Source organism: Leptidea sinapis, chromosome 11, assembly GCF_905404315.1.
Source record: "Leptidea sinapis chromosome 11, ilLepSina1.1, whole genome shotgun sequence".
In the NCBI taxonomy this organism is placed as follows: domain Eukaryota; kingdom Metazoa; phylum Arthropoda; class Insecta; order Lepidoptera; family Pieridae; genus Leptidea; species Leptidea sinapis.
Genome location: NC_066275.1, coordinates 12,109,002 through 12,131,397, shown reverse-complemented (window position 1 = coordinate 12,131,397; position 22,396 = coordinate 12,109,002). Strand labels below are relative to the sequence as shown.

At 36.0% G+C, this 22,396-nt stretch overlaps 1 protein-coding gene across 2 annotated transcripts in view; it reads left to right on the top strand.

Moving 5' to 3' along the window:
* Positions 1-1,690: 1,690 nt before the first annotated feature.
* The window catches only part of LOC126966913 (telomerase-binding protein EST1A), a 61,609-nt gene continuing 40,903 nt past the window's right edge, over positions 1,691-22,396 (top strand). Inside the window, exons 1-15 of one of the 2 annotated variants that reach the window (XM_050811195.1) lie at positions 1,691-1,913; positions 2,004-3,019; positions 3,368-3,501; positions 3,631-3,770; positions 4,193-4,465; positions 4,966-5,086; positions 5,566-5,849; positions 7,236-7,376; positions 10,826-10,929; positions 12,121-12,349; positions 13,967-14,456; positions 14,539-14,649; positions 15,228-15,392; positions 15,979-16,040; positions 17,776-17,927. In XM_050811195.1, the coding sequence (XP_050667152.1) occupies positions 2,026-3,019; positions 3,368-3,501; positions 3,631-3,770; positions 4,193-4,465; positions 4,966-5,086; positions 5,566-5,849; positions 7,236-7,376; positions 10,826-10,929; positions 12,121-12,349; positions 13,967-14,456; positions 14,539-14,649; positions 15,228-15,392; positions 15,979-16,040; positions 17,776-17,927 (3,400 nt within the window). In that variant the 5' untranslated portion in view covers positions 1,691-1,913; positions 2,004-2,025. Of the gene's footprint in view, positions 1,914-2,003; positions 3,026-3,367; positions 3,502-3,630; positions 3,771-4,192; positions 4,466-4,965; positions 5,087-5,565; positions 5,850-7,235; positions 7,377-10,825; positions 10,930-12,120; positions 12,350-13,966; positions 14,457-14,538; positions 14,650-15,227; positions 15,393-15,978; positions 16,041-17,775; positions 17,928-22,396 lie in introns of both variants that reach the window. The other variant, XM_050811194.1, reaches the window with a different exon arrangement.

Here is a 22,396-nt window from a genome sequence, read left to right as displayed (position 1 = left end):
GTCACACGATTAAAGCAAAAATAAATAGTTTAACAATTTGTTATGTTTTTTAAAGTGATAACCTTCATAATTTGGAAAACCAAAATATTATGAACGATGCGGGACTCGACATAACAATTTGTTATGTTTTTTAAAGTGATAACCTTCACAATTTGGAAAAACAAAATATTATGAACGATGCGGGACTCGAACTCACGACATCTGGCGTTCCGTGCCAGTGCTCTAACCAACTGAGCCAACCACAAACAATTGTATAGTGAGATAGTGTGTTTGTGTGTCCTTTCATGTCAAAATGTATCGGCAGGTTTATGTGAGTTTTGTATCATGACAGTCAGAGGGCTCCCGGATCAAGAGCTACAGTAATTTAACCCAACAGCATGTTTCCTTATTTCTTATATTCATATTTATTTATTTATCGATATTTTGTCGATGTTAGATGCAAACAATAACTGGAATATAAAACGGCTACATACGGATTTGAATTGAAGTCAATTGCCGCATGTCGTCTCTTTCTATCGCACTTCTAGGTGTATCTGATGAAAGAGTGCCAGTACTTTGAAAATGTTCAATTAAATGCGCTTTCTCCAGGCTTTACATGATTGCTCCGAGAGCTAAATTCAGGGTGCGCCAAAAATTTCAACTCCGATAATTGGAAATTCGAAAATGTTCTTCCTAATATTTTTCATCCTAACAATCACAATTCCTAATTAATTGTCTCTAATGTTAATAATTCCGAAGCATTCAACTTCATAATGTCAGTAGCAATAAACATCTATTATACTTTTATTTGTTTTTTCTATATTTTCTCAACAAAACAATCGTTTATACTATTATTCAAAATCATATCTTTTTTGTTTAGATTTCTTTTTATTCATAATAATCAATATTATAAACGTTAATTTTTGTTCACATAACATGTAGGTATAACATATAAGAATAATAGTATCATGGTACAAGTAGTTAAATACATGTTTTCATATATACTTTTCAATTTAATATGTTTAATATTAGCGGCTATAGCTTTCAAATAATCACTTTTATTGGTGTATTTTGCTTTACAATTCTATATATTTCATTAAAATTGGTTAGGTTAGCTTATGTTAGAACAGTTAAATCAACGCCAGTATTTTATCAACTACAATTCATTAAAATTGGTTGGGTTAGGTTATGTTAGAACAGTTAAAACAAACAACGCACGAGCCGAGCGTAGCGTGCCGCGGCAGCGGCCGGCGAGTGCCAGAACCAAATTGTAGGCGTTTCCCCCCATTAACAAATTAGGGAGGGGGGAGATTAGACTTTTATTTTGGTTAAGTATGAGTGAAAATATTATGGTGAGTATGTTTAGGGATAAAAGTGTTATGATAAAAAACAGTAGGAGTTTAAATATATTTACATTAATGATGTTATTAATTACAATTTTCGGAAACATCAGTGTTATGAGCATCGCCGGTAGCACTACAAATAGTATGAATGAAAACTTTAGGATGAAAATTTTTAGGAAGAATGATAATTCGGATTACAAATAGTTAGGAAGAACAATTTCGGGTAAATAACTTTAGGTGAGCCAATATGGACCTCTATATTCAACTTGAGCACGTTCAATGTTCAATAATATTCTGTCACTAACTTATTATCTGCTCGTTCGTGTAGTAGTGTTCTATGGTCATCAGTCATCTGTGGAATATTGAGGAGTCTTTACCAAGTACCAACCTACGTAAAAACAAAAAATCCAATTTAATGTTTAGCAAAGAGAATTTACACACTACGTTCATGTTTAGCTTATTCAGCTATTAAATGTTAGATTATAAATAGGCATTTCTTTAGATCATTATAATATTCAGTGAAATATAATAAGTTTGTAAACATTTCTTTATGTACATTTAATATATATCATAACCTTTATGATGTCAGTAGTAAGTTAATGAATTTTAATGCAGAAGTAAATTCATATGAGTTTATTTTAATTTATTGTTGAATTAATAAGATCATTCCTTATATTCTAGAATTATTCCTTTTTTTCCTAATATGGATGATGATTGTAAAGACTACAGAAAGAGTAAACCACAACAAAAACTTTACAAGCCAGGTAGTGGCCCTTTAAGAAGATCAAGATATGGTTTTGATGTTAAAATGGATTCATATAGTGTAAATAGTGATATGAGATCTAAAGAGAGGAATTATTATGGGTCTGTAAATTCTGTAAATGGTGAACCAGAGTCATGCAAAGACCATAACACTACTAACAGTCGATACAGAAAACCAGGTCTACAACTGTACCAAGCCAGAGCAGGTGATGCAGAGAGGGGTGATAATTCTAGTCAATGCAATAATAGACAAGTGAAAAGTAGACAAGAAAATCATAGCTATAGTGGTAGTACAGGGTCTTATAATAGGGGTGGGAAAACTGAGACACATAAAGATGGAGCCTGTAAAGATATAAATTACAATAAGCAGCTAAAAAAAGGATCTGATTCATCATCCCCAATAAGAAATAATCATGGGTATAATACATCCGAAAGAAACCGTGACAGCAGAAGCATGGAAACTTGGACTGGCAGACATAATTTAAATACTGGAGGTAAACCACCTTCTGGCAGAAGAAATTCAGCAGGGTATGCCAATGAACCTCGCCAAAAACAAATAGTAGATTTGGACAACATACCTCCCCGCTTCAGAAAAAAATATTTAGAACAAGCAGGGCATCATAGCATTGAAAATATAGATCAATATAATAAGGGTTCAAATGAGTTAGCTCAGTCTGTTAATCAAGTACCACAGTTTACAACATCAACCTGGTCACAAACATTGCCCTCCAGGGGCAGGGGTCGCTTGAAGGATTATAATAATTTTGACAAAGAAAAGATAAATTCATTTTTACGGAACTATGATGTGCAAAATTCTCACCGATCAACACCCAGTAGTTCTTGTACAAATCTATTTGAATCTAGTAATTTTATGCCTAAAGGAGGTGCAACACAATTTTGTGGTTATGAAAAACAAATAGATACCTATGAAAATGGTTTGTGTATGTATTAAGATATTAATTTGTAGTGTCTGACCAAAATATATATAATTATTGTTTTTGAATTGTTAAAATCTTTTGTTATCTATTGTATACAGTTTATTTTATATGCTTAAAAAACACACTGAAGAATAATTATTTATGTTTTTACATTAATATGTTAACACACATAGGAATGCAAATTTTTCAATAAATTCATGAATGCAGTGTTTCTGTAATATTTTCTGCCGAAACCAAATAGGTGCTAAGGCTAGATATTTTATTAAAATCAAAACTTCAGTTGGTCACTAATTATTTGATCCTTTATTTTTCTCATTAATAAAAACAGCCTTAATTTTATTTCAGCTACAAATAAAGGAAGTACTAGTCATATTGACAACACTCAGGACTTGAGTACAACAAGCATAAGTCAAATTGATAGTGAAGAGTCTAAAGATGTAGAACCTATAAGTAGCACTCTCTCAGATATGACAAATCTGGTATGTTTGTAATTTTTTTAATATGCCAAAGTATATTTGTCTTATGTTTATGAAAAATACCTGAATTAAAATATTTTTAAAGAGATAATTTTTACAAATCATACTAATACACCTTACCTTACACTACAGGATTGGACCGAGGAAGTAGAAAAAAATATTAAGTTAGATGAAATCTCAGAGCCTTCAACTAGCTTTTCGAAGTCTATTCAAGAAACTAAGGCAGCTGAACCAAAGGAATCCAAAAGAAGATCTCGGCATAGGGATAAAAGGTACTGACACATTGTTCATGTGTGATGGCTAATATCCCACTTTATTTATATACTAAGTGACTGACTGGTCTTGTTTGTGTATTAAAATTTGGATTGTTTTACACTGTTTGGTCTGAACAGCATAAAATTTTAACATTGCTTAGCAACACCAATTATTTCAATTAGTCACAAAGTTTCAGTTAGAAACAAAGGTGTGATTCACAAGAAACTTTGGCCCACAGAGCTACTTTGTGGAATCATCTGTCAACTGCAAACTGAGATGCCTCAGGGGCTATAAAGTTTCAAGCATTTCAAACTCTCATCTCAAAGCTTTTATAAAATTAACAAAATTTGATTTTATTTACTTTCCATTACAATGTAAATATTTATTATCTTATAATATTTTTTCCATCATTATAATATATCAGAAAAATAAATTTTAGAAGCTCAAGCAGAGGTCACAGGAATTCTGAAAAGAAGGAAAGATCCAGAAAGGACAGTAATGTTAGTGTTCAGTATGAACCAGAACGCCACCGTAGAGACAGTAATGTTAGTGTCCACACACATGACATTAATGGCCAAGGACTCAAACACCATGAGAGAGAGAGAAGAGACAGTCATAGAAGTAATAAATCTTCAACAATTGGCAACAGCAGGGATGATTTAGATAGGTGGAGATCATTGAGGTCTTACAGTCGGGAGCAAAGTACAGAAAGGTTAAAAGTTTTTTTTTCAATTTTTATCTTTAACATATTCCTTTTAAAAAAAAATTATTTATACTAAAAATGCTTTCAGATCTAATTTTAATAAATTATAAGCATTAAAACATAAAAACGATAACATTAAAACATACATTCATACCTTAGTAAATTAATACCTTATTTCGTGGTAGCAATGTTCAAAGTCTATGAACGAAAACTCAGTCTAATAGACTTGTACGCTGAGATTTGCTTCGGACAATTTTTGAGCGTTTTGTGAACTAGTTGTTTATTGTACCTCAATGATTATAAGAATAATTGAACAATTTTTATGTCATGTTTTGAAATGATATTATTATTCTGATATTAAATTGACCTTCCACGGAAATGGTTGTTGCATTGTAAAAACAACAATCTATTTTATATATGTTCCCCAGCATTCAGAAATTATTTTGTCAGAAGTATTAGGTCAGAACCATTTGAATAAAGAAAAAATTAATAAAAAAATCACATTTCAGGAAAATTGTATCCCAATGCAACAGCCGAGGCACATCAGTTAACCGAGCTTTAAGTCCAAGAGACAGTGAGGGCTTTAGAGTACCGTGCAACAAATCGGGAAACTGGACTGCAAATAATCAAGTAAGTTTTATTATTATTATTATATTATTACACTTATCACGGTTCAATTTAAAATAAATCCATCATGATTTAGTTAAATCTTACACTAAAAATATACAATGCTCGCTATGAACTAGCAAGGAACGCGCGATCGTTCTGCGCAATGGATAGCGTGTAACGTCTTATATGCTCTTTTTTAAATGGAGACAAATTTTGTGTCAAGCCTAAGAAGGCTGGACACAATATATTTTTTAAATTTGTGTTCAGTGTGTCCTTCTATGAAGGATCCCTTAACCCTAGCTAACCTAATGAATAAACTGTACATGACATATTATATGGCACATACAGTTTATTCAGTAGTCTTTAACATACATTATATTCTCATGTATGAGCTTTCCAGTGATTTCTTAATGCAGGCCTAACTTCACACATCCAAAAGTTATTCTGTATGCGTGAATTTATCAGACATTAACATGACATTCCTTTTTATTTGTTTCTAGAAACGTAACGATTCCTCATGGGTGAATAGAAGACCATCTAGCATTGAGCGTCGCCGGGGTTCACCGACTCCAAGTACCACAAGCGTGGAACCCTTGAGTGAGAATCTAGACATGAACACGAGTTCATCAAGTGGACGCAGGAACCGGAAGAAGGGCGGCAAGAGACGCGGTCGGAATTCGGAGAACGTTCAACCTTCTCCCGTGCCACCCGGATCCACTCCTGCGCCCACCAATGTCAACTGGCGCGAGGAAATCATCGAAGCCAAAAAACACCAAGCTGATCGGTAAGTGTCAAATTTATGAATTACTTTTTTTTACGTAAGAGAGGGCAAACGAGCAAGAGACTCACTTGCTGGGAAGTGGTGAGAGTGACATCTGCAACTCCAGGGGTCAATAGATGTGTTGCCAGCCTAAAGGCTTAGAAGTTGGGAATGTGGTTAATGCCTTTAGGTCCCTAAATCGTATTGGTTCTGAAAAGCTGCAGCCATTAATTGATTCTTAAACGTGGTTGCTAGAGACAAAAAGATTCTTTCACAAAATGGTCTTTTGTAAAATGCCAGACGTCATCATGATGCGGTTAGAATTTCGAATTGTGACGTAATGTCCGGTGGTGGAATTCGGCTGCTGGTAGTAACCCGAACAACATGCTAGCGTTCGTAGTAATTTTGATTACGGTAGTTTTCTATTTGAGCCGTGTAGCAAAATAGCCCTGTCCAAATTGGAGAAAATCCAGTCCAAATGCTTACGAATCATAACTGGTGCTACGATATGTTCTCCTGTCAACGCTCTTCAAGTGGAGTGTGTAGACCCAACGTCAGTAGGTACCTAGCCGATAGATTCCTAACTAACATAATCCAATTTAGCGCACACCCCCTTCTTGATATTCTGCACTCTATGTCTCTAACTATTCAAACTTCTTTATATTGGTCTTATAAAGATCCGCCTCCGTTAACTAATTCTTATAATAAATTTAAAGCCTTTCCAGTTCCCATTTTCCAATCAGCCTTATGCCAATCAGTCTTTGAAGTAGTATATCAGTCTCTCATTTTCCAACCATAAATTTATTTTTGGCCAAGATCCAAGTTACTCTTGAACATATTTTTTTCTGTTGCCCTAAATTGTCAATTCCTTTATATGACCTTCTACCGAAGGATATCCCTCGCCCCATCAACATCCCTTTTCTTCTTACTTTATGGCATTCCCCTTTCTTAAAGATTCTTTAGAAATTTATTCTATTAGGCACATATTCCCACTTACATTCTCACATTTCTCCCTTAAATTTAGATTAGATACTAACAAGGTAGTTAATATTATGGGTGTTTATTACTAACTGTACTAACTCTTGTTGCCTATTCTTCAGTTCACAAAAAAAAAACACAGCTATACCAACCGATCATTTCCTTTTAATCAGCTCTTTATATACCTCAATCAGCTAAACTAAAATAAAAAATCTCTCCACCTAGCCGTTGGCCGAATCGTCGACATTCAGTCGACGGAGCCATTTAATATAAAAAAAAACCCAAAACAACTCTGAGCACTAGCTAATTTTAAGCTTTTATTTTTCTTTTTAAAACCAGATCATTTATTAGTGGGCTATTATTGACACTAGAATAAAAATAGAAAAAGTTATGAAGAAAATCATTCATTCAAGCGGATCTATAATTTTTTAGGCATACCGACAATTCTCACCAAAGAAAGAGGCTGAATAGTGTGATGTCAGATAAATCTACATCGGACGTGTCTTCCTCTCAACCGGGCCTGCTTGTATTGCCTCAAGGATCATCAACACATACACATAAAGATCAACACACGTGAGTATTACTTTATTATTAGGGTTCCAGACCGTAATGACAACTAATGTTCACCTTATTATAAAAAGGCATAAAAGGAATTTATATTCTCAAAATTTATTCCAGGAGAATTCTTTTTGATGTTATTTCTAATATACTAGATACTACTATCGCTTCGGAAACAAATGGCGCTCTGAGAGAAGACGCGGCGCAAGAAACTCTCCCAGCATTCTTGTTTTGAGCTCTTTTTAATAAAATATAGGTACAATATCGTACGGTCATTGTTATTGCTATAAAATAATCATAATCTCCCAGGCTGTCCGATCACTTAGGTAGTCAGCTGTGGAGTAGTAGGAGTTACGACAGCGTCTTTTTTGAATAAAAGATTTAAATTTATGTATAGATAATGCCTGAACAGCGACTTTATTGTAAAAGTGTATACATTTACCCTTAAATCTTATGAAGCATACTAGAATTAGTTACAAGCTCTCTTTTATTTATATTGTTAAAATAATGAAAATCACCGTCTGTCTGATAGTGATCTGTATCTAGTAAAGCACACTAGTGAAATAGATAAAAGTTTGAATGACGGAACGCTTTTCACTGTAAAATCAAATATTCACCATCAGTTGTATTAAAATACCAAGTAATAACCCTATGTATTGCTCATATCTGAATCAAATATATAAAGGAAGGGAATCAAAATTTATAGGGTATTATCGGTTGACCTAACTATGAAATTTGGCAAGTAATAACGTTTAATACTACAAGTATAGGGAAACGTCTACGTATTTTGTAATTGAATCACTAAAAATATGGTTCTTTATACAACTTACGTCGGTCCAAATTTTGAATAGAGTCAACCGTGGGATTTAAAAGAGCTCCATTGCCACAAGCTTACACAGATTTTTACTTATTTGTACGATGTAGGTACTTACAGCTTTCGATTTATGGTGAGGATGAAATATACGTTTAATGCACTTGTGCACAAAAATCGATTTTGTGCAGCCTATATCGTGCACAAATAAGACGTAATTTCAGAGCATGAGATGTGAAAAAAACCTTTTCACGAGTGAACAAAAGTATCTACTCATAAAATAATGTATCTATATTAAGGCAAAGAAAATGAGCCATACAGCCAAACACAATAAAAAGTTCAGAGATAGAATTTGTTATTTTTTAATATTTTCTTTAATTTATTTGCCTCATGTGTTTTTAAGACATAAAGATATTAAATTAAAATACGGCAGGTTATTTAATTAATTAAAAATATATATATACCTATTACAAAATTAATTATTTTTTATTTTGATTTAATCATAGTTTAATTAGAGCGTTAAATGTTATACCATAAATAGTGTGAACCTGTAATTGGCAGTCGGCCATCGCATAATATTTTTGTTATTAGTTTAATTTTTGTGTGCTGTTGGTTCAATAATAAATAAATAAAAAAAAAAAAATTTAATAGTAGGCTGTATAGGTTTGGAGCCCAAGCCTAATATCAATGTCGTAAGATTTAAAAATAAAAAGCGGCGGGAAACAGGTCTTGTTTTTTCGTGCGTTTATTAATTTCATCAAATTTGCTAAAATTGTTAAAAATGTCCATGTTACGAGGGCGGCACTGAAAATTTCGGGAATCAAGGAAGTGACACAACATTACTTTTTAAAAATGTATTTATTGCTTTTCGTATTTTTAGGTATTCTCCGCGAAATTTGACACATTTTTCCATACGAACCAATCAAATCAAAATCAAATCAATTCAAAACAGTTTATTGAAAGTAGGTATTTCAAAATACACTTTTTCACGTCAAATAATTACAATCATAATTTATACGTCATTATTAAAAAATACGAATAATATGTATACAAAATATAGGAATGTCATTCATTACAAATTAAATTAAAATTTATACAATATCGATACAGACTACACTCATTAATCTCAAACATACATATTAAAAACCAATCAAGGGCACTTGAGAGCAATATAGGTATGATATTTTTAGGACCAAGCATTCTTGTCATTAATATAATCAACTACCTTATAATAAGCTTTCTCAATTAGTTTACTTTTAACATGAACACTCCGTGAATGAACAACTTTTGTTGGCTTTAACTCATTTTCGAACACCCAAACTCGTGACTGGTTTTTTGTTTCTGTTTCGTACGCGTATATCCAGCATTCGTCACCTGATACGATGTTGTATACAGCATTTGAGGATCCTGCGTGGAATCTTTCGAGACTTTCGAGAGACAGTGCAAATGCGGTATCCATCGGGAAAACAACTTATTTACACCTAATTGTTCATGCAAGATTATTTGTATTTGACTCATGCCAATGCCTAAAGTTGCCTGAATTTCGCGATATGTCACATGTCGATCTTCCTCAATCAGCTTACGCACAGCATCAACGTTTTCTTTGTTGACTGCAGTTTTTGGACGACCTTGACGGGGATCATCACTGAGCCTGACACGTCCACGTTGAAATTCGGCAAACCACCGATAAATTGTTGTTTTGGATGGGGCTTCATCACCAAATGCAGAAATCATCCGGTCAACACACTGTTTTTGTGTCAAAACCACTTCGAAAGTCATAATAAATCATCGCTCTAGAATTTTCTCGAGTCCATTCCATTTTCTCAACGACTAAACAAGTTTGAAAAGACCTTGTGACAAGACCGAGAATCTTTTTTTAAATAAATAAATTGTATTCGATTTTTAAAACCAAGGAGTTTTCAATTAAAAATATTTGAATATAACAGGAACAGTGGAAATATTCCATTTCCTATACTTTTAGTGCAGCCCTCGTATACTACTGTTTTATTTCCTCGCAATCGAAATGAAAAGCAGAGTTTATAACTCGTCCACAAAACCATTTTATCCTCGACATCAGCTATCTACTACTATCAGCCCTCGTCTTCGGCTTGGCCCGGTCAAAGACTCGGATAAAAATGGTGCGTTTTGTGCACTCGTTGTAAAATCTAATATTTCTCTTTTTTATAAGTATAGAAAGGTACCTAATAATATGTATGGAAGCCGGCACTTGATCGGGTTTTTTTTATATTTGACAATTAATATCAGATCGCACCTGAATTGCGGTTTGTACGTTTTGGCTTTGTGAATCTCTTTTATCTTTCACAATATGTAAGTATGTAAATAAAGGCAGTACAGTCTGTATGCGCAGTCGTCCGGCCAGTAATGCTTATATCTATATCTACAGCAAAATGGTAACGGAATTAATTTATCGTGTTCCAGATTGAAGGGTTTGGGTGCCCGTTTAGTAACAGCTCCATAAGATTTTTAATCTAAATTCTAAGATATGATTGGGTCGGTATCTTCTTACGCTAAACCCTATGTCGTTTTGTGAAGTGGACTTTATTATCTCGTTCCGTTACTTGCTACCATAAAAAAATAAAGTTGGAAGTGACTGGTAAAAATATATTCTTAAATGTTCTATGTAATGTTTCAGTCGCGGAGGCGCTACAGAGAATCAAAAAACACTATTTGATCCCCACAATCCTTCAAGACCGATCGTTCACACCACCTCTAAACCTGATGTTAGAATGGAAAGAGGTATGAGATTTCTGATTTATAGTACTTCTCACATTTTGAGCATTTATGTATGGTATCATTGTCAACTATATTGAAAGAACAGTGTTCAGAAGAGCATCCCTGACCCCTGCTTCTGATTTCAATCGTAACATCACAGGACTCAATTAAAAATATATCCTGTGTTTTCCTTCACAGTATGCTTTTCACTTTTCTCCATGTACAACCAAACAATGGAAAGAGCTTCCATGCCTGGTGTTTTCAGGACGATACAACATCGAGTTACCTTAAAAAAAGACGAAAACATATCAAAATGGCGGGCAACACTGGCGTGAGAGCGCGTCGCGGCTCTCATACAGGAATATATAACAACACCTGACCACATATATCAATTAGTATACAATAACGAAGAGTATGTGTCCTCGTAGTAGACTTCGGTATGAGAAGAATTGGTAATAAACTGGCTAGCGCTAAGCAGAAAGGATCCAGTCCACAAAATCATAAAAAAATACTGTTTTACACCCCGAACAAAACTTATCCGATATTTCTAATTTAAAAAGGAACCAGTTCACGTATTTGTAGCAAAGATATTGAACACACCCACAAAAAATATACTAAAAATCACAAAACAAAACAATAACTATCTTTTGACTTTGGACCTTAAATACTCAGCTTAGTTTGCATGTGGACTGGCTCCATTCTGCTAAGCGCTAGCCAACTCATTGCCACCGTTTTAAATTGATATTGATAGCTTCAGCATTGTACATTAGTTTTGTTCTTTCTTCAACTGTTATGGGTAACTTGTGTAAGTTAAGAAAAATAAGTCACTTTAAAAAAACCACGAGCTACGAGTGCAAAAGATGCATCAATTCGCAAACACTGGAAGAATCTGGGGAGCATTAATAAAACAAGGCAATTCCTCAAGCCAGCCCACATTCTAGCGCTTTACAAAGTGCAGGTCCGGTCACATAATATGGCGTAGTGCTATCTCGGGTCTAGCGCAGGCAAGTATCAGCTCCAACCAATTCACCGCGTGCATTGCAGAGCTGCTCGAATTGTTGATAAAATTTTTCCTCCTGTATGTAATTAAACAAAAGTGTGAAACACCATGATATGGGAGTTTTATGTGAAAGCATAATATATATTGCACATTATTTTGTTTACTCTACTAGGATTGCTGTTAAAAACTACGATAATGTTCATTTCTATTTGTAGGGTTAAAAGAGATGTCGCTGCGTAACGGGTTGGGGTACGAGTGCGGCGTGACGGAGGTGGAGGTAGCGGGCGAGGCGGGGGAGGCGGGGGAGGCGGGCGAGGCGGGGCGCGGTGCGCGGCACGTGGCACTGCTGCAGCAGGTGGACCGCGCTGACGCCATCTTGAAGACGCAGGCGCTGAGGCCGCCGCTCGCGCTCGCGCACGGCTGGCACGACGTCGCCGGGACCAGGTACCGGACGAGTGCACGAGCGACGTTGCCAGCTCACGATCACGACTGCAGCGCCGTTGCCGCACCGTCACTATCGCTTTCAATGTTTGATTATTCAATTGAATAATTAAAATTCGATGAATTATAAATTAATTGAGAATTTAGAATTTTTAAAGAATTGAGAAACGTTTAAGGACTAACATAAAACATTAAAAGCTTACGAATCTGCGAGTTAAGCAAGGACTCGTTTCTATTTCTTATTTAAAATTCAATTAAATTCGATATAACTGTCTGTTTTCCTAATAAAATATAATAACGCGTGCAAAAAGAGTAATGCTTAGTAATGTACCGCTGTAGCAGTCTTGGCAGCAATATGACAAACACAAGATATAGTGACGTGTGGCACGTACCATTATGGCACGCGTCTACACGTGCCCTAATGATACGGGTGACATAACTTATCCAATTCCCGTTTTTCAAAATAAAAGAATGAAAAGAAAAAGTATTATTTAACTAGCTACATATTTTCTTGAGATTGGAACTTGTAAAATTAATGGATCACTTTAAAAAATACAAGTAAAACTGCAAGAAACTCAGAGGTCTTCTGGGGTTCTCAAGGGTTTTCAAGTATATCCTGTCCGTGTATGATGTTCTATGGAGAGGGTTTTCGGTATTGTGGTTATCAAGCAGTGCCTGAGTTATTGAGCTCACAATTGTGGGCCTTAAATTTCTGTGATATATATATATATATATATATGGATATATTGTTTATAATATCCTAAGGAATCATTAAATGCAAAATTTTAAGAAATAATGATTTTAACTATACATTCGCTTATGTTCGCTAGAAACTGTGATAATCATAATATTAAAACTAGGAACAAAATAAACTTGTTATGCCTTCTACTCGGTTAAGTTGAGTTAGTAAGTCTTTTGTGGGACGCTGGATATGCTTTTACAACAAGATCCCAGAAAAAGTACTAGACAATATATGAGTTACGAAATTGGAAAGAATTGTTAAAAAGACGTTTATGTGGTAAAGGTTACTATAGCATAAATGACTTACTTAATGATATCACAGATTGTGAATGGAGAGACTGCCATCAGGCATTTTAATAATGTTTATGATTGTGTTGAAATATTATTTAAAAAAAAAGAAGAAGCCCGCTGGGTTTGTTTTGCCCGATCACCAAGGATCGAGGCATAAATTAACGAATAGGTGGTAGTGAATAAGTGATTTCATATCCTATCTATATATATAAAAGAGAATGTATGTTTGTTGTACCCTAATAACTCCTAAACTATTCGACCGATCTCAATGAAATCTCGTGTAATAGATTCGTTGAAGCTCAAGGAAGGTTTACATATATAATTTATATGGCAAAACAACGTTTTCCAGGTCAGCTAGTTTTGAATAAAAATATTTGTATTTGAATATATATCAACATAATCAACAAAGGACCTGTGAGGTGTTTGACTTAATTGGGCTGTAATGTTTAAAGAATATTTATTTTTAAGTCATTCCGAACATTTTTTTTATAGCAGAAATAACAAACTATTATCATTTATTTAACTATGTGCCTATAAGATTTCCTGCAATACTTGGATTTACAGGTCGCTATTTTTTCTTTGTTTCAGAAAATTCTTGCAAAATGCCTTACAGAAGCTTCTGTTATCAGATCTAAAATATTGTCAAGCAGACAACATTGAACAACAATTCTGGAAAATATTATACTATCACTTCATAGAAACTTTACGGAAACATATTATTCAAGTCTCACCCGAAGAAAAAGTAGAAATTGTTAAGCTTATAAATGTAATAATCGATGAAGGCTATGTGTTTTACGAGAATCTCATTCAGTTGTTAGAAAAAACGTACAAATTTAACACTGAGGATTATCTGAACAATAATCATTCGCTTCCACCAAAGGGTCTCGGCTATGTGGGCCTCGCTATGATCTCAGTACAAAAACTTTATGTATGCTTAGGTGATTTGGCTAGGTATAAGGAGCAAGTAAACGAATCCCACAACTACGCGAAGAGCAAGTTTTGGTATACTAAAGCTCAGCAGATCAATCCAAAGAATGGTCGTCCATATAATCAGTTGGCAATACTGGCCATATATGCTGTATGTACTATTTATTGACTTATCATATTTTCAGTATATTTTATGCTATGACTACATACTATATAAAATATTTATGTTTTAGAGACGAAAACTGGATGCAGTGTATTACTATATGAGGAGTTTAATGTCATCGAATCCATTTCAATCAGCGCGCGAGAGTTTGCTATCATTATTTGAAGAAAATAGAAAAAAGGTACATAACATTTTGCAATTGTTGTTGTGTGAATTATTTAATACTTGTAGAGAAATCTGAGGTAATCCCATCATCCGAAGTCCCCATCTTGAATCTTAGACAGTCGTAGGTAATCGGGTGGGCAGAATTTTCTCTAATTAATTATTAAACAGGAAATATAGCTTAGGTTTGATAGTTGAATAATTAAAGATACCGAATAGATGGACACTCCACGAAACACGTAGCGTACTGTTGCAATGCGACCCGATCGCCTACTCAAAGCGTACTCGCGGTTGTTGCGCTAGCGCTGGGTGTTATGTCAAAGTAAACGACACTTGTCAACTGACATGTGACGTTAGTGACAGTTGACGCTTCGGTGGCTCCTATCAAACGCGCCGTCATACTTATTATTTGGGTTCAGATAAAACAGTAAATTGCCAAATTGCCTGCAATTATAAACCGATAGTTTCGAAACAATGTTTGCCTGATCTAAACTTGAACTAAAAACACAAATTTTGTGTGTTTTTATATTTTGCATTTATTTTTGTGCATATTAAGAGTATAATTTTACTCTACATATAATATACACTACATTATAGTACGAGGCTGCTGAACGCAAGCGCCGTGTAGTTCTGGAGTCCAAAACAGTGGAGACTGAATTTGAGGGTAGTTCAAGACGCGAGGTGTGGATCAGACCGGGGACTCAACGTCCCACCACGGACAACTTGATTCAACAGGACTTTGACGCCATGACACCTGTTGAGGTAAGTGGCTTAATATTTATTGTTAAACCCCTTAAATATTTTTTAATTCATTATTTTACCCTTTTGCAATGTAACTTTATCAAACAGGAGAAGAAGCGAGCTGAATGCTAAGTGATTACCACTCCGTAAGTTTTCTTGCAACACCATTGGAATTACTAGAATGCCGTCAGCTTTTTCGAAAGGTATCGATATTATCGTACCGATAGAATAGATACAATTTAGTTAAGGTGCCCGATTCTTCGGTGGAGGAGGTGTATAACCTCTAACTCTAAGTGTTTTAGATGCTTTCTGCATGCAGACAAATCTTGCCAGGACTCATAAAATTTTATAATTTCTGTTTAATACATAATTAATAAAATCAATATTCTAACTAAAGATAGAGCTGTTTTTCTGTTTATACGTATTATATCTGTAACAACTTTGTGGTAGTACCTGTGTTGTCAAGTCATTTACTGTCTCTACGCCTTACTTTAAAAAAGTAAAAATTTATGACGATTTGAAAGAGCTTTATGAAATCGTATAATGATTAAAAAAATTGATATTGAAATAAAAATGATATAAAAATGTGTTAATACTTTTGTTTCAGTTAAACAAAAACTTTATAACTGCCTATCTTCATGTACATGGAAAGTTGGTTACGAAAATCGGGTAAGGATATTATTATTAACAATAAATCTATGTTATTGCCATAACGATCATTCAACATTATGTTAATATGTGCAATAAAGCCTATTTTAAGACCAGAGGCGTACTGTTAATTTGTGGGGTAATTCTATGGTGTGTTTAAGCTATTTACACGGTTTAGAAAAAAGAGGACATTAAAATATCTTTAAAAATAGGAATGAAATGTGGCGCTGGATAAGGATGCTTCGTGTATTGTGGATCGAATTTCGCACAATGTGTCAATACTCCAGAAACTATATATGAAACAGCGTTTATATGCTATATTGAAGTGCCAATCCATAAAACGCCTTGTCGCTTTACATCTGCCCTTGTTGCAAACTTCTTGACAGTCACGATTGCACTGTCAAGAGCGTATAGACCGAAATGAGGAAGACAGAAGTGTCTTAATTGAATTGTCGTACGACTTTATTGCAGAGAAAAGGTTATAGTTACTTTTTTCGCAATTTTGGCCTACTTTAAAAGGGCTTTGGGATCATTAGCTTAGGATGGGTTGCAGACCCATAAAGGCCTCATATAAAATCGCTCTTGGTCAAGATTGTTGATTTGAAACAATAATAAAAAATATACATTTACTTAATAACTAGTAGATACAGTTCCTCATTTTGCATTCATTGGCTTTTAAAAAACGATTAAGTTAACAGCTAAATGTTTCGCCATGGCCGATAGAGGACAAATTGGAGCAGTTGGCGAATCCAGAGTGCTCTCAATGTGAATCATCTCATCAGAAAAATATTTATGTACCTTTCAATCCTTACAATATATAGGCATAGACAAAACTGATCACTACCTTCTTAAGCATGATACCAAAATAGAGGAGTTTGAGAATTGGTATAAATTTTATGTAAAAGAACATTGGAATACTAAACTTGTATACTACTACCCGGCGCGTTGCTGCCACAGAAAAAATAATAAAAAGTTATACTAACTTATGAAAATGGAGGTATGTAATACATTTGCTGGTACAACACCCGCGCCACCTATCGTAAGTGTATTAACTATGCCTATACCGTCGCGCAAGTATGTAACCATCTTGTTTTTGTAACAGCGGCAATAGTAACACACAAAGTCAAAGTAACTTTCAATTAGGCATAAACTAAGCACTTTTGAATCGTCACTATAAATATTTCTTTTAAATTACTCCACCCACCATCTGTTCGGAAAAAGTAGAGCTCGTGAGAAGGACATACAATAAACTCATTGTTTCGATTATAAATAGAGTATTTTACAATGGAGGTAATATACATAAGAAATAAGTTTGTAAGTTGCTGCATCCAATATATGAAACGTGTTTAAATAATATCAAATATTACATAAAAAAGTAATAAAGAATAAACTGTATAAATATAAATTATCCTATATTGGATGCATCGACCTGTAGATCTTGAATTCATTACTTGTGTAAGGATGCTTCGTGAACCTGATGGTTGTGATACTGTCATAATTAGTAATCTCATCCAACAAATAAACAGTCTGTCAAAATTGCTAACTAACTGTTGCGATTTTTGACGAACTTTATAACTATTACGGACGGACAAATTGTCATACCATTAATCGTATATGGAACACTAAAAAAGGGTGGAAAAAGCCCACTAGGTGACCACTTAAATATAGAAACTAGCTCAAGTTGTCGTAAACACATAATATATTGAAAAGTTCTAAAACTGCTTGTATTTGAATATTGACCGTCATTCACTGTCAGGATGGAGACTTTCGACGAGAGCGCCACCCAGATGCTGGCCCAGTTCCGCGCTCTCCTGCACCGACAACCCTTGCCCACTCCAGCCGCGCGGCTCTTGCAGCTCACGGCGCTCAACATGTTCGCCGTGGAGATGAATACCGCGCCCGCTAAAGGTACGTCATCCACAGATAACGCGCGAGTTGAACGCAGAGTTCAGGAATGCGATTGTGCAGCGACCTAATTATAATATATGACCATAATATCGAATGTGTCGATAAATTAAAAAAAATATTTTAAGTTTTAATAAAATTGTATCATCATATTTATCGAAGTTGTTTATCGAAGTGAGTACAGCGTATGGGTCACCTGATGTTAAGTCATCACTGCCGCCCATATTCTCTCGCAATACCAGAGGAATCACAAGAGCGTTGCTCCCCCTTTAAAAAATGTACACGCTTTTTTTGAAGGTCCCCGTGTCATATTGTCCCGAAAGCACCACACAAGGAAGCTCATTCCACAGCTTGGAACCACGTGGAATAAAGTTCCTTGAAAACTGCACTGTGGAGGAACGCCACACATCCAGATGGTGGGGATGATATCCTAATTTGTGGCGTGTCGTGCGAAGATGGAATTCGGTGGCAGGAATAAGTTCAAACAGCTCTTCGGAAGACTCCCCATGAGAAATGAGGTAGAAGACACATTGAAGCGATGTCCGTACGCAACGCAAACTTGAGTCTTCTGGGTTAAATTGGTCAAGGTTTAATTTATCCAATTCCGCGACCTTCTTTAGAGAGGACTCGATAGAAGGCACAAGTTTCTTCCGGCAAGAAATTAAATCATAATTTTTTTCTGCCTTTCTTCAGTACACATGTCTAAAATATTTTTCGCCATTTCTCGAGTCAAAAGAAACGAGTTTTTATTCGCAATTTGAATAAAATCTCGTTTCTTTTGGAACGGAACCTGATGGACTCGGAGCAGTCATAATTAAAATAAAAATAATAACCCGGGATCGCAACTTCAGTATTAACACGATAACACGGTGATCGTACGATAACTGACAAGCACCGCACTACACTGCAGGCGCGCGAGGCGAGACGTGCGGACAGCGGGGGGAGATGCTCCCGCTCTGTACCTCAGGCGTAGACTGCATTCAACTCCCGCGATAACTGTAGCATTACAGTCAGCTGAGACCGCACTGATTTTTCGCGCCTTTTACAAAAAAGATAGCCCTGCCCACCCAAGTTTAGTCGTAATCAGTTCGCAGCTACCTGATGATGACTGATTAATTAGGCATTAAGGTGTAAAGTGAACGGATCTTTATGCTTCTCCATGTTTGTGAACACTTTTACTGCGCCCAAATAAAGAATAAAAGTATGACTTATATAGAGACTTGTCCACCTCGAGCATTCTGTGCATAATGATTTGAAAACTATCTGACAGTGTGAGATTCTGACGCGCTACGAAAAGGTTCATACTTGATCATTCACGACATACAGAGGCGCCTTATGGAGTATGGACCTACCACTTTATTCCGTACGGAAGAATATTTTTTATTAAATACGCGCCTCTTCCAGGGATTCCCATTCGCAATCTATTTTTGGAGAAGAGACCTCTTCTACATTACATTACATTCTAAAATCTATGATCGTTGGCTATAGGTTTTTTGATCTTTGATTAATTTATGGGAAATTTATACCGACGTGTTTTAATACGAGTGTGTCGAAACCCAACAATATTTTTTTAATATATTGTCTTAGATAATAAAAATTATTGTTATATATCTGCGTATATGTTCAAAAAACTATGCATTATGTATCTGAAAATCCATTCATTGGAATGGTGTGCGAGAGCAACCGGCGATCTTGACTAGATCGTCGGTCGATTTTGTGGTGGGACACTGCGTCTTCCGGTACGTGGTCGCCATTTGAGGACTTTACTGCCCCAACGGCCATCTGTCCGTCGGACTATATGTCCTGCCCACTGCCACTTCAGTTTTGCAATTATTTTGGCTATATCGGTGACTTTGGTTCTCCTACGGATCTCCTCATTTCTGATTCGATCTCGCATTGAAAATCCGAGCATAGCCCTCTCCATCGATAAGAAGTTCCGCTAAGTCGAGCAAAACAAGCGGCAGGGCCGTACCATTCTTTTTTAATATTAATATGGTCACTAAAAGATGTTAGGTTAGCTAATTACGCTATAACTTAAGACTGAAGGACCCATAAGAAGGGGCTGAATTGACTGAAATGGATTAAATAAATTAACATGGATCTCACAATTTTTAACGGTAGAAGAACAGAGTTGCGAGACCATTTTTTATAAGTTATGTTTATGATGGCATTATAATATGGACCTCCAATTCAAGTGGAGGCCATTACCGCGGGTCTGTGGAAGGGTAGGTCAAATTGAAAGGCCTCCAAGATACTATATGCGTTATACACTCACGCCATGATCGAGGCAGTATTTAAATACTAGTGCTTAATGAATTATAAATTCTGCTGACATTGACCCACAGTTGAGGTAAACTATGTTTAAAAATTTCGTGTTTTTGCCCCGTGTCGCATTTTGCTGCGGTATTATTCTAATGTCGGAGGGTGTCATTTGATGTCTCTGTCTTCTAAAGCTGTATCTTTGTAGTGGTTGCGCTCTCGTGAGGTTTTCTCTGTTGCCATTTTCGGGAAAAGTGTTGTGGGTTGAGTGTTAATAGCAAAAGCATGCGGCCCTTACTTGTGCTTGTTTTCTTGGATATGATCTAAATCCGGTCGAGTTTGCTCGTGTGTGTTGATGTCATAACTCGGCAGCGACAATCTCCCACATTATATTTACTACACGGTTACTCACGCTATAAATGGTCTTGAATAGTCATTCTCCCAGCTATTTACATATGTAACATGTTACGTTTTCTTTAATGAGTACTCCGCAACGGTATGTTATGCGACTTCACATTTTTTCCCTACTCACACACCTTTGAGAAGTGTATACATAAATCTCACTCATTCTAGTTGATATTTAATTATTTAAATTTGCAACAATACGTATCGTATATACACAATTTGTTATTTTTAAATGTGATAACCGTCACTTCTGGGATTAATTAATATACAAATTAAACTTGTAATTAAAATTTATAGACGATGTGGGACTCGACCCGCCACCTTTCGGGTTCCGTCTGAGCGCTCTTTCTAAGTGTTCGAGTACGCATGCCAATTATCAAATGTAAAGAAGATCCTGTAGATGGAATTTACGAAACCTGCGTCACTCGTACGATGAGCTCAGTTGGAAGAGAGCGCTCGCACGGAATTCGGACCCCCGACCTCTCGGTCGGGGGTCCGAATTCCGCATCGTTCATTCATTTTGGTTACAAATTTAATTTGTATGAAATTATACACTATTATCTACGAAAAAATATGGTAAAATACGGTAACTTGAACTTGAACTTGTTACCTTTGCGTCGGTTGTTCTAAATTGCTGATGAATTATTTAAAGAATATTCATTAAAAGCAAATGAAACACAAATTGAAGTTTTCTATCGTGGTGTGTAAAGTGCATAGACTATTACTGCCACAGACTTAGAATATACTGACGCATAGACGAGCTGGCAGCCCCAGCAAAAATCGGTTCCAGTAACAATAGATTCGCTTTCCTTTTCTATCTTATCATACCTATATTACTTGATTGTGGGTACCACAACGGCGCCTATTTCTGCCGTGAAGCAGTAATGTGTAAGCATTATTTTGTTTCGGTCTGAAGGGCGACGTAGGTAGTGAAATTACTGGGCAAATGAGACTGAACATCGTAAGTCCCTTACGACAGTAAGGGAATAAAAGAAATACTTTGGACGATAGCACTGGTGATGCCGTATACACGGGCCATGCTGGTCTCTTTCGAGACATCGTCGACCAGTGCTGGATAAAACTTGTGTTTTCTATCGAGTCCTCTCTTGAGAAGTTCGAGGAATGGGGTAAAATGAAGATTATCCAATTTAACCCCCCGAAAGACTGCTCGTGTACCACTAAAAAAACCCCATTTGTCTTATCGTCGCTCTTCGACAACACGTCCTCTCTTATAGCCTCGACCAGTATCGGAATAATGCTCTCGAAATCTCGAGCGATTTCCAATTCCGTGGTCATCTGGAGGGCAAAGCCAGATTAGCTTCGAAGAACCTGGGCGTCATAAATAGGTACTGCACGCAATACTTCAAGCCGTCTCACATTCTAGCGCCCTACAAAGCGCAGGTCCGGTCACATATTTAGTATTGCTGTCATCTCTGGTGTGACGCAACCCAGTATCGATTGGAACCATCTGACCAAGTGCGACACAGAGTTGCTCAAATTGTCCCGAATGCAGTGCTCTTCGAACGGCTTTATAACCTGGCGATGCGTAGAGACGTCGCTTCATTGTGTGTCTTCTATCGCATTTATCACGGGGAGTGTTCCGAAGAGCTGTTTCACCTCATTCCTGCCGCCGAATTCCACCTTCGCAAGACACGTCGCAAATTAGGATATCATTCCCACCATCTGGATGTGCGGTGGTCCTCCACAGTGCGGTTTCAAGGAGCTTTCTTCCACGTAAAATGAAGCTGTGGAATGAGCTTCCGTGAGCAGTGTTTCCGGGATGATACAACATGGGTATATTAAAAAAA